This window comes from Tamandua tetradactyla, chromosome 2, assembly GCF_023851605.1.
Source record: "Tamandua tetradactyla isolate mTamTet1 chromosome 2, mTamTet1.pri, whole genome shotgun sequence".
Taxonomy (NCBI): Eukaryota; Metazoa; Chordata; class Mammalia; order Pilosa; family Myrmecophagidae; genus Tamandua; species Tamandua tetradactyla.
In genome coordinates, this window is record NC_135328.1 from 125,540,757 (window position 1) to 125,553,409 (window position 12,653).

The 12,653-nt window shown below is 53.0% G+C and overlaps 1 protein-coding gene across 2 annotated transcripts in view; it reads right to left on the reverse strand.

Annotated features, from left to right (window-relative positions):
• Positions 1-3,029, reverse strand: part of UBAC1 (UBA domain containing 1) — a 52,620-nt gene extending 49,591 nt beyond the window's left edge. For both annotated transcript variants that reach the window (XR_013170659.1, XM_077148784.1), the window contains exon 1: positions 2,818-3,029. Coding sequence is in view for 1 of the 2 variants with exons in the window: in XM_077148784.1 (XP_077004899.1) it covers positions 2,818-2,955 (138 nt within the window). In the remaining variant the exon portion in view is untranslated. The remainder of the gene's footprint in view (positions 1-2,817) is intronic.
• Positions 3,030-12,653: the final 9,624 nt, after the last annotated feature.

Sequence of the window (12,653 nt, forward strand, 5' to 3'; positions counted from 1 at the left end):
GTACTCTGCAGCATGCCAGCAGCACACCAGGGGCAAACATAAGCATGAGTCATCGATACTATGCACGATGATTTCACCAGCGTTTTGTTCTCAGCAGAAGCATTTCCAGCAATCTGGGGTGGAGACGGAAAAGCGCCAGCAGAGACTACCACCGAGTCCAGGAAGGCTGTGACATCCTACTGGAATCTCACTTCTTCCCCAGAAGCACAGCAACTCAGCTTCAGCTTCTATCTCGTGAAGACACATCTTCCTATGAACTAAGAGAGGCTAACAGTCACACTAGTAAATACCACGTCATGTTCTGGCAACTTCATGAAAGTTTATCATGCAGAGAAACTCCCCTCACACCACCACATCACAGGGGCCATTTCTTCAAGTCATAACCCTAGTAGCCCAGATGGTTTACTTTGCCCTTCCTCTCTTCCAGGGCCATGGAACCGAGAAACCACCAAGGTAATCCCAAGGTGGAAAACAAAATTAAAAAGGCCATAAAGGCAATCCAGATCTATGAGACTGACAGTAGCAACCATCCTCCTTAATGCAGCAATCTACTCCCAGGAGTACCATGGGGGGAAAACAGAGAAAAACCCACACCGTCTACCTCAAGGTAGAGGAGGACAAGGAAGAAAATGCCAGCTCGAGCAGGCAGGAGAAAAGGGGAAGGCATGACGCAGCATGATCTTCATGCCTGGGCCACACTGCCTGCAGAAACATGACATTGAAGGACAGGTTTCCAAGGTGACATTCAAATACACGACTCGAGAACTCTCCCTTTTCCAGCTAATGCCTTCTGGCTGCTGCTCAAGAGGCAGTGGCTCTGCCTCCAAAATGGGACAAAACACAGAGGTGGGAATACTTCCTGATGGCTCAGCTCGCCTTGTCACAGTAATTTATGTCAGCCTTTTGGTGTAAAACTCTCTGGCTGGTTGGATTCCACACACCTGGAAAGACTGCAAAGTGGAATAAAATCTCAACTTAAAATAGGATAATTTCTCAAAAAATCCCAAATGAGACATCTCAATACCAACTGGAATGATACATATCAGGAACATAATAATTAGCATCATATCGAAAATGGTTGCCGAATTAATCCCAAGTGCTCCTGAAATTCATTAGCAAGCATCTGTGGATCACTTACTTCTCATTTCCTGTTCCCTTTCATAAAATAACATTATGACAGTTGCATGAACCTGTAAGTTAAACTAAATGCCACATCAACTCACCTATTGATTTCTCCCCTGCCTTACTCAGCAGGTGAGCTGTTCAATGCAGTTTCAGGCTGACATATATTCCCACTCATTCCCTTTGCCTACACGTTTGTTTTGGTGCCTCCGATAAGCCTGGCCCTGGACCTGTGGGTACAAACCCTACCCTAGAGGAGCTTCCATTCTATATGGGGGGAGGACACAGAATTTCAGTGAGGCTTTTTTAAAACATGCACCACTAAACAATCAGCTATTCTTGGCTATGGACAATCTGAATGTCACAGGGTCCCTAGGATTCTGGTTTAGCACTGTCTTGGTGGTTTTCTAGAAGTCAAAATCATACCAACTGGGCCAGAAGGAAAACATGAGAGACTGAATGTACTTGTTCTTTCTTGCAAGCCTGGAGGCCCCTCTGCTTTGATGAGAATAACTGAGGCCAAGACCCACAGATATGTCACAGCCAGTGTGTTTCAGAAAGGGGCTTGCTTTGCCCTGCCTCTGGCAGATACAACTTAAGAACCACATTAATAAAAGTACCTCAAAAGTACTCTTTGGGGCGGGCAACAGTGGTTCAGTGGCAGAGTTCTCGCCTGCCATACTGGAGACCCGGGTTCATTTCCCGGTGCCTGCCCATGTAAAAATAAATAAATAGTACTGTTTGCAGGTAATTATTTTAGTATTGTGTGAAAGCTGATCATCGGAGAGAAAACTTTGCTTTATTTTAACAAAGACAACTTTTCACACATATAGATCAATAATGTGTTAAGTGGAGTCCTGAATAAAAAGCTGCAGCTTCCTTTAACCTCAGTTCTGACAAGGAAAGCACGGCACCACGCCAAATCCAGAATTTCCTTACGCAGCCAGAGTCTGACCAACAGACATGTCTTAGCTGGCCTTACTGGGGTGAGAAGCTTACAGAGATGAAGAAACCTTCAAGAACTAGTTCCAAAAATTAGTGACTTAAGGAACTAACTGTACAATGAGCATTGCATGTGAACAAACTTTTAAAAGAGGATGTCTCAGAGAGAAGACACTGGTCTCAGACTGCTTTCCCAGGGCCTACCTTCCTCCTTAATTTAAATGGTAAGAGGAAAGCACAGGCCGCCTGCAGCGGCACTGTTTTAAGAGGCCCAAGTGATCAGAGCCAAGTACTAGCCCTCACGCCGGCCAAGGCAGGTTCTGCAGAAAATAGGAAAGGGCCTTTCCACTCTGGTTTCCTTCTCCCCTCGGGCGCTCATTCCCAGCTCATGGGGGGGGTGAGGGGTGGGGGGGGGGAAACTCACCCCAACACCAACTAGGCGAATGATGGAAAACAGTGAGGACCAGCTCCCTGGGAGCCTTCGCCTCCCCAACCCTCAGTTTCCCACCCTGCCCCTATCTCCCGGGGTGGCTGTAGAAGTTAAAGGACAAGGTGAAGCGTGCAATGCTGGACCTCGTGTCTGGTAGAGGGCAAGTCTCCAACACGCCGCACCGGCCGGTCCCACTCAGGGAAGACCGTCTGGGAGGTGGTGTGTGGGGAGACAGGCAGAGGAGGCGGGAGGCGCTGCCCCTCGGCGCCGACCCGGGGGCAGGGAGCGCCGCGGGGCTCCGGGGAGCGGCGGCGCTGCCTTACGTGCTTGAGGCAGCGCTCCTTGAGCTTCTCCACCGAGGTGTCCTCGGCCGCTTCCTCCAGCCACTCGGCGCCGTCGGCCGCGCAGATGTGCAGCCGCAGCACCTTGCCCGCGAAGATCTTCTCCTCCTGCACGAACATCGCGGCCGCCGCCTCAGGGGCCTGCACCCGCTGCCCGGGCCCTGAAGGTCACCGGGGCGGGCAGGCGGGCGGGCGGGCGGGGCGGGGGCGGGGCCAGGCCGCCGCGCGCTCCTTCGCTGGGCCGCCGCCGCCGCCGCCGCCCCGCCCCGGCTCCCGTCGGCCTGGCCGCCAGTCACTCGCCTACGGCCTAGGCGGTCGCCTAGATCTCGCTACTGCCGCTGCGCCGGAAGTGCCTTTCGGGCGCGACCGGGGCATGTCGGGAGTTGTAGTTTCCCGGGCCGCCGTGCTTCCGCCGCAGCGCCGGAAGTGCATGCGGAGCGCGCCGGGAGTTGTAGTTCTCTGGGCGCTCTTTCCCTCCCCAAGGTAGGAAGGAGGCTTGAGAGCCCGTGGGCTCGGGGGATAAAAGACACACCGAATTTCAGAGTTAGCGTGAAAAAGAAGAGGTAAAATAGCTCCATAATGCTTCTATAGTAATTACATGTTGAAATAATATTTTGGAGGGATTGGATAAGGTGTGAGTACATAATAAAATCACCTTCACCTGTTATTTTTTACTCCTTTAAGATGTGGCCACTAGAAAAATGTAAACTGGACATGCCTTTTGGGCTGCGCTGCTCTAGACGGAGGTTCTCAGAGCCCCAGGCCGGCCCCGGCAGCGTCCTCGGGGTCGGGAGAGATCAGCGCTCGCTCTCGCCCGCCTCAGCCCTTCTGAGTCGGAAACTGCTGTACGGCTTGCAGTGTTGGAACAGGCCTTCCGGGGTCCTCCGATGAGCACTCTGGCTGGAGAGTCTCCGGTCTAGATAAGGCCTGGTCTGCGGGGCACCTCTGAGAGAAGGGCGCTGCCTCGCAGGGCGCAGGTGGTGGCCCCTGGACTCCTTTCGGGGTGGGTAGCAGACACCATAGAGGAAGCTGGACTCGCTCATTTCATTCATTCAAAGAAACTTGGCTTACGTGGGACCTTGAGTAGGGCATAAGATTTTGTCGGTTTGTCCAGAGGGATGCCCGGATAAATCCCAGAGTGATTTGAACTGTGAGTAACAAAGTATTTGCAAAGTCCCCTTGGGGGAATGGTGAGAAAGGGGGAAAATCCAACTTCCCCGAGTGGAGAATTCTTGATATTCGCACAAGCAGTGGGGACAGCCAAAGCTATAGGCTGAGCCCTCAGTCTTGGGGTTTGTTCATATGAAACTTAACCCCACAAAGGATAGGTTAAGCCTCCCTAAAATTAGGCCTAAGAGTCACCCCCAAGAGAACCTCTTCTGTTACTCAGATGTGGCCTCTCTCCCTCTCTCACAGCCAACACAACAAGCAAACTCACTGACCTCCCCGCTGTCTACGAGGAACATGACTCCCAGGGGTGTGGACCTTCCTGGCAACGTGGGACAGAAATCCTAGAATGAGCTGGGACTCAGCATCAAGGGATTGAGAAAACCTTCTCGACCAAAAGGGGGAAGAGTGAAATGAGACAACGTGTCAATGGCTGAGAGATTCCAAACAGAGTCGAGAGGTTATCCTAGAGGTTATTCTTATGCATTAAGTAGATATCATCTTGTTATTCAAGATGTAATGGAGAGGCTGGAGGGAACTGCCTGAAAATGTAGAGCTGTGTTCCAGTAGCCATGTTTCTAGATGATGATTGTATAATGATATAGCTTTCACAATGTGACTGTGTGATTGTGAAAACCTTGTGTCTGATGCTCCTTTTATCTACCTTGTCAACAGACGAGTAGAACATATGCAATAAAAATAAATAATAGGGGGAACAAATGTTAAAATAAATTTAGTTTGAAATGCTAGTGATCAATGAAAGGGAGGGGTAAGGGGTATGGTATATATAATTTTTTTTCTGTTTTCATTTTATTTTTTTCTGTTGTCTTTTTATTTCCTTTTCTGAATTGATGCAAATGTTCTAAGAAATTATGATGATGAATATGCAACTATATGATGCTATTGTAAATTACTGATTATATATGTAGAACAGAATGATCAAAATAGGAAAAAAAATGATCATGGCGTTGAATACACAACTATGTGATGATGTTGTAACCCGTTGATTGTAACCATGTCAAGAATGTTTGTATGTAAACATGTTTGTTTATTTGTTCATTGTTTATAATAAAAATATTTTTTAAAAAGTCACCCCCAAGAGAACCTCTTTTGTTGCTCAGATGTGGCCTCTCTCTCTCAGCCAACATGACAAACAAACTCACTGCCCTCCCCCTGTCTACATGGAACATGACTCCCAGGGGTGTGGATCTTTCTGGCAATGTGGGACAGAAATCCTAGAATGAGCTGGGACTCAGCATCAAGGGATTGAGAAAACCTTCTTGACCCAAACGGGAAAGAGTGAAATGAAACAAAATAAAGTGTCAATGGCTCAGAGATTCCAAACAGAATTGAGAGGTTATCCTGGAAGTTATTCTTACGCATTAAATAGATATCACCTGTTTAGTTAAGGTATAATGGAGAGGCTGGAGGGAAATGCTTGAAAATGTGGAGCTGTGCTCCAGTGGCCATGTTTCTTGAAGATAATTATATGATGATATAGCTGTCACACTGTGATTGTGTGATTGTGAAAACCTTGTGTCTGATGCTCCTTTTATCTCCCTTATCGAGGGACAAGTAAAACATACGGAATAAAAAGAAATAAATAATTGGGGGAACAAATGTTACAATAAATTTAGTAGATTGAAATGCTGGTGATCGGTGAGGGGGAGGGGCAAGGGGTATGGTATGTATGAATTTTTTTCTGTTTTTGTTGCTTTTTCTGAATTTATGCAAATGTTCTAAGAAATTATCATGATGATACAACTGTGATGATAGTGTGAATTGCTGATTATATATGTAGAATGGAATGATCATATGTCAAGAATGTTTATGTTTGTTATATTTTTTAATTAAAACATTGAATAAATAAGTAAATAAAAATAAAAATTTTAAAAAGCACAAAGCAAAAAAAAAGAACCTTGACCGAACCCCTTTCCTCTTCCGGTTGTGAGAATTACGAAGACGCAGTTCCGGCCGCCCCGGGTCGGGGCTGGCTCCAGCACCACTAGCCTTTAGACTTGTTCTTTCTCGCACGTTTGCAGACACTTCCTGGTTTCCCCCTGTAGGATCATCCTGCCTGCTTCTGGATTCCACTTGCCTTCCTGAGACTCAGTGTGATGCAGACCGGACAATGGTCCACGGTCCTGGGAATGGGCATCTCAGTGCAGAGGGGTCCTGGCAGTGCAGACGTGAGGCCCTGGGCAAGCAGGAGGTGGTCAGGGTGACCATGAAGCTCCTGGAGCCGGCAGCATGTGAGCAGCCGAGGAGGAAGAGAGAAGACTCATAGCCAAGGAAAGTGGGAACGAATCGGTGTCGCTTGTAAAGGAAACAACGATTAGCCCAGCAGTGGTGGGACATAAAGGGGGGCGGGGACGGGGAGCCCGGGGGCCAGACCGGAGAAGGCTGTGTGAGAGCATCTGGACACCTGGACTTTATCCTGAGGCCGTGGGGGCCTCTGTAGGAGGTGACCAGGCCGCAGCAGGAATGGTGATGACAGGCTGCAGAGGGGCCGGGAAGAGCAAGGGAGAAAGTTGGTGAGCAGCCACGTCCACCCTGGGGGGAGCGACGCTGAGGTCAAGACTCATGAGAAAGAACAGTTGTCTTAAGCCGTGAGGGTTGGCATGGTTTTGTAACACAGCGTTCCGTGGCTATCAATAACTGATACACTGCCAGTCTGGCTTGTGCCAGGATGGCCTCGGCCAGGACGAGGCTGTCTTCATTCCCCGGGAAACTGTCCCCGTAGTCTGTCTGGGATCCACACCGATCTCTAGGTGTGTCACATTTGCTGATATCCCACTAAGCGAAGCAAGTCATGAAGCTGAGACCAAAGTCAGAGACCATGAGTTCCAGGGAAGAGGGTAGGGACATGGGGAGATCACTGACTGGGGCCAGGAGTGTCCCCTCTCTGCCCCAGGGTATGGGCAGTGAGCAGAGACGACTCTTCCGAGAAGCTAGGTGAGAAGTGGAGAGGATGGAGGGAGGCTGGAGGGCTCATGGCCCTGGGACGGCTCTTGGGTTTGTTTAGAATTGAGAGACATGAGCTTGTTTCTGGGCCGGCCAGAGGGAAGGGGTTGGAGATGGTGGAGGAGGGAGCAGGACAGAGGCCACCGCTGGAGGGCTGGCCCCAGGATCCCAGGGAAATCTCTTTCCACCCAGGCTGGGGAGGGCTGAGGCTGGGACCCCAATGGCTTCTTGTTTCTTGTAGTCTCCTTGCTTCCTCCCAGCCTCGACTGATGGAGCGCTGTGTGCTGCTGCTTCCTCTCCAGAACGGGGTCCCCACAATTCGTGCCACGTCTTTCAGTGCCTTGGGTTTCGGTGGCGGCCTTCTTGGTGTGTGAGACGAGGACACGGTAACGGGTGTCTTGGGCCCCTCTGCCCTTCACTGTCAAAACACACCACGGGGGTTCACAGGTGGCTTGCGGGGTCTCTGGGGAGGTGCCCTGAGCTCTTCACACCTTTGTAATATTGGCCCACCAGATTGACCAGCTCCTCTCTGCTCTGCCTCTGTAAACCCAGCCCATTCCTTGAGCGTGCAGGGCAGCCTCCTCCAGGAAGTCTCCCCGGTGGCATCTCCTTTGTGCCCTCGGGGTTGACCCTGTGGCCAAAGCTCCCCCCTCTGCCCCGAGGCTGGAGGTCATGGAAGAAGTGTTTCTAGGTCTCATACAATGCTAGTGAGAATGTCAGATGATGCAACTGCCATGGACCAGAGTTTGGTGGCTCCTCAGAAAGTCAAGCCTACAATAACCATGAAACCTGGCAATCCCACTTCTGGGTATGCACCCCCAAAGTCCCTGGAAGCAGGGACTCAGGCAGATATGTGAGCGCAGGGTTCATAACAGCGTTCGTCTCAGTAGCCAAAAGACTTCTGCCCACATGTCCATCAACACATGCTACAACACAGAGAAACCTTGAAGACACCGTGTTGCATGAAACAAGCTGGACAAGTATTGTAGGATTCAGAAGATGCACATCCATAGGGACAGAAAGTAGATCAGAGGCTGCCAGGTACTTGGGGAGGGGGGAATGGTGAGTGGCCATTAATGAGGAGGGAGTTTCTCTTTGTGGGGATGAAAATGTTCTGCAATTAAGTGAATTAAAGAAGTGAATTTCCCCCCAATTTAAATTGATCAGTCAACCTAGCAATCTTTTCCAGGACCTGGACAAGCACACATGGTCTCCCCTTCGGTGGCCATGCTGGTTCAGGGCCAGGGCCGGTCAGCGATATTTCTCCCCCACTGGGAACAAAGAGAGCAGGAGGAGAGCAGGGGCTCTTTGGACAGGGGAGAGGCGCTATCCCCAAGGGGCGCCCAGGCCCGGCTCTTGGGAGGTGGAGGTGAACTGCGGGTCTGGGGTCTGCACTAGTCTCCTGGGACCGCCGTCACCAAGTACATACACTGGAAGTCTTAAAACGACAGGACTTTAGAAATCAAAGGGTCGGCAGGGCTGCAGTTCCTGAGGAGGCTCTGGCGGGGAGTGAGAGGGGTCTCCTTCCTGCCTCTTCCATCTGGGGCCTCTGTCTCCCCGTGTGCCTTCGAGGGACACCGGTCACTGGATTTGAGGCCACCCTAACCCAGTGTGGCCTCATCTGAACTTGATTGTATCTGCAAAGACCTTATTTCCATATCGGGTCATGTTCACAGGTGTAGGGGGTCAGAGCACCGGCCTGTCTTTGGGGGGATGTGAGTCTACCCACAGCGGCGCCCACGCCCTGTCTCCCCCTACACCCCACAGCTGGGAGACCTTCCTTCTCTACAGGAACGCGAGGCTTCAGTGCGGACCAGGGACCACCACTCAGACCCCCTCCGGGCTGCCCTGCTCCCGATCCAGCCACAGCTGCAGAGAGCACCTGGCCAAGGCCAGGCCTTTTCCAGCTAGCTGAGCCGAGTGGGGTATGTTCTAGTTTGCTGGCTGCCGGAATGCAACACACCAGAGACAATTGGCTTTTAATAAAAGGGGATTTATTTCGTTAGTTCTTCAGAGGAAAAGCAGCTAACTTTCCACTGAGGTTCTTTCTTACATGGGAAGGCTCAGGGTGATCTCTGCTGGCCTTCTCTCCAGGCCTCTGGGTTCCAACAACTTTCCCTGGGGTGATTCCTTTCTGCATCTCCAAAGGCCTGGGCTGAGCTGCGAGTGCTGAGATGAGGTCTGCTGAGCTGCTTGGGCTGTGCTACGTTGAGTCTCTCATTTAAGCACCAGCCAGTTAAGTTAAACATCATTCATTGCAGCAGGCGCGCCTCCTAGCCGACTGCAGATGTAATTAGCAACAGATGAGGTTCACTACCATTGGCTCATGTCCACAGCCACAGAACTAGGTGCCTTCACCTGGCCAAGTTGACACCTGAATCTAACTGCCACAGGGTATGACACCTCCGTGGAGACCCCTCAGTCCCAAGCTCTCCGCTGGTGGGCCGAGACCTCATGGGTCCTGCACAGAGCTCAGCTTCTTCCTCTGCTGCCCCCCCCACTTCCTTTTACCGCACTGACCTCTGACGTGCATTGTTACCCACCGTCGTGGGCTCAGACCCCGTAAACGGGGTCACTCGCGCTAGTTGAACAAGGTCAGGTTCGGTAAAGCAGAACAGGAGTTTTATTCTTCAATCAAAGAATGGAGAAGCATGTTGGTATCTCACCTGCTCCCCAAAGAGAGGTGAGTAAGAGCAGGGATGGGGTGGGATGGGATGGGACACGGCTTGTCGTGCACAGGTGCTCCTTCGCTGCCCTCGGCACTTTCTGCAGAAGCAGGCCATTGCCATCGCGGGCAAAACCGATTCGTATTGGCCTCGCGGTCCCTGCCATCCTGCACGTCGTTTCTGGACCAAGGAGAGCTCAACTGACAGAAGGGGGTAACTTTCCAGGGACAATCGCCCCATGACGCCTCATCCTGGTGAGAGGTGGCACCCCAAACTCTGGCTCTGCTCTGCTTTGGACAGCCAGCATGTCCTCCTCAGCCCACCATCCACACTCCATTTATCCAGCCCCACGGAGCAGTGGGTGCCGCCTTGGGCTCTGCGAGGGGACGGGAGGCGTAAGTCGGACATGGCAGAGAGTGAGCCTTGAGACCCCATGGGGACTCCTCGTGGCAGCAACCAGAACCCAGCCCTGGTCGGTTTAAACAGAAAGGGATTTAGGGAGGGGCATGGGGACACACTCCATCTCCTGCAGCCTGGAAAACCAGGGTTGGGGCTGCTGAGGTCTCACCCAGGGAGGGTCCCTGGCAGCTCCCACCAACACCTCTACACCCCACCCCCAGCCCTCCTTGCCCCCACAGCTCCACCCTTGGTGCCAGCTCCCGGGGTTCTGGGCGCACCCGCTCCTACCTGCTCCAGTTTTGGTTATGATTCAGGCTGCCAGGCCCTCCTGGGAAGGGCCGGGGACCCTGCACCCCTGGTGGGGGACCCCCTTTGCAGCTGAAAAGAAAGGGGGAGGAGGAGCCTTGAGGTAAGTGAGGGGCATGCAGGCTGAGAGCCAGCTGCGGGGAAGGCTAGAGACGGGGGCTGCCAGGGAGGTGAGGTTGAAGGGGCAGGGACAGGTCAGGGCTCGTGGACAGCTGGCCCTGAGCCCTGCGCTCACCTCCTCTAGGAGCTCTGCAGCCGCTGGGGTGCTCAGGAAAAAGAGCCAAACGGTCTTCCTACATGCTGGCTCGCCCATGCCTCCCCTGCTGTGAGCCTGGCAGCCCAGAGCAGAGCAGGGACTCCTGGACCGGCCCCTGGCAGAAGGTAGCTCGGGTCTCCCCATGGCCGGGCAGAGCCAGCCCCAGCCCCAGGGCTGGGTCAACCTGGTAGGGCCGACCGGCCCGGCTTCTGGCCCAGAGGCCCCAGCCCAGCCCCTGTGCCGGCCTGGCACCAAGAGGCCCCTGGAAGAGCCCAAGCTACCCTAGACAGTGACTGTCAAGATGACTGTCATGTCCCACGGATACCCCCAGTCTTAACTTAGCCCTGTGGGCAGACATGCCCCATCTGTCCTGGACACGGTGTCAGCGTGTACGAACAGAGCACGTCAGCTGGCCCAGGAAGGCTGAGGTGGGTCTCTGGGCAAAGGCGACTCCATGTCTGGCTGGAGGCGGGGCCACAGTGGCACAGAGAGGCGGGAGGGGGCAGCCATTCCCCCTCCCCAGCCTCAGGCCCAGGGGGAAATGTCCCCTCCCAGAAGGCCAACATCTGACTGCAGTGCATGCGATGGCCACTAGAGGGCGGGAGAGAGCCATTGTCCTGCGGGGAGGGAGGTGGGGTGGGGGCAAGGAGCAAGGTGCAGGGAGCAGAGGGGTTGCTTCAGCATGGCAGCTTCCGCCACCAAGTATCGGCGGAGGGGGATGACCAGTGTGGTGTCCAGCTATGACTGCACAGGGGGCTCAGTTGGCACCCGTAAGAGGGGCACTGGAGGCAGGGCCTTGGAGGATAACTAAGAGCTCTTCAGGCAGCAGGCTGAGGAAACAGGGGCGGGATGGGTGGGTGCACTGCAGCAGGAAGAAAGGGCCCCATGGCCCAGTGGGTGCCCTGGGGAACCCAGTTTGAAAAACAGCTCTAGTCCAGCTGCTTTCAGAAGGAAACCCTGTAGCTAGAGAGAGAGGGACCAGCATCTGGTAACTTACCTCATTTCCTGCAAAAGCCAGTGCCGGGCCCCTTCACGGCCGGCTCAGGGGGAGCTTATGGGCATTTGTCCTGCAGCGTATGGTGGTTTTATTGCCCCCTGCCCCACCTCGGCCAGCCCTGCTGTGCTGGTGCCCAGAGCTCACCCACCCCTGCTCCCGCCCAGACTAGTCCCAGCTCGCCCACGTGCCCTCAGCTCACTAGGGGGTGGACAGTCCCAGGGCCTCGGGCTGTGCAGAGCCGGGAATGGGAGTTGGGGGGACATGCCCAGGTCCCCACCCGTGCAGAGCTCAGGCCTCCAGAGCCTTTGAAGTGAGTGACAGCAAGGTTAATTAATTATTACATTACAAATGCACCCATTCGGGGGCCACGCAAACAGGAAAGTATTAATCATCCGCTTCCTCAGAGTGACAAGTGTATTTCCCTAAATTCCTCGGCTCCTGATTTAACCAAATGATAATCTCTTGCTCCTGCCATTTTCCATGAAGTCACAGCTCATGAATATTCCGGCATTGCAATTTGCTTTTTAAAAGGACAGACTTATTATTTCATTTTTAACTTTACTGTCATGAATAATAATTTTCCAGCCCTGAAAATAATGAAATTGTAGTGACGGTTCTGGTCAGCCAAGCAGATGATGCTTCAGGAATTGGGCACAGCAGGGCTGGTCCCTGCCCAGGAGGAGACAGGGGATGCCAGGCCTCCCGTCCAGGGACATCTGTGGACCGGACAGTCGATGGGCTTCCCGAGGGTGTATGGAAGCCACCACAAGCCTTTCCACACCCTTGGCACTTCATTTTATAAGCTTGCCCCACCCTTAGTCCCATGTTCTTTGCAGTGGGTCACAGCATGGCACTATTTGTGACTGAGGTTAGGTGGAGTGAGAAGACACCGAGCTCAAACTCTGCCATTGCCATTTGCTTGCTGTGCAATGCGAGACCAGCTCCTTGCCCTCTCTGAACCTTGACTCCCTCATTGGCCAAAAGGGAGTCATGAGCTGGGCTTCGACGCTAGGCATGTCTGGGTGGAGGCAGAGTCCTTGTGGCCTGGCCAGGAGACAGCAGG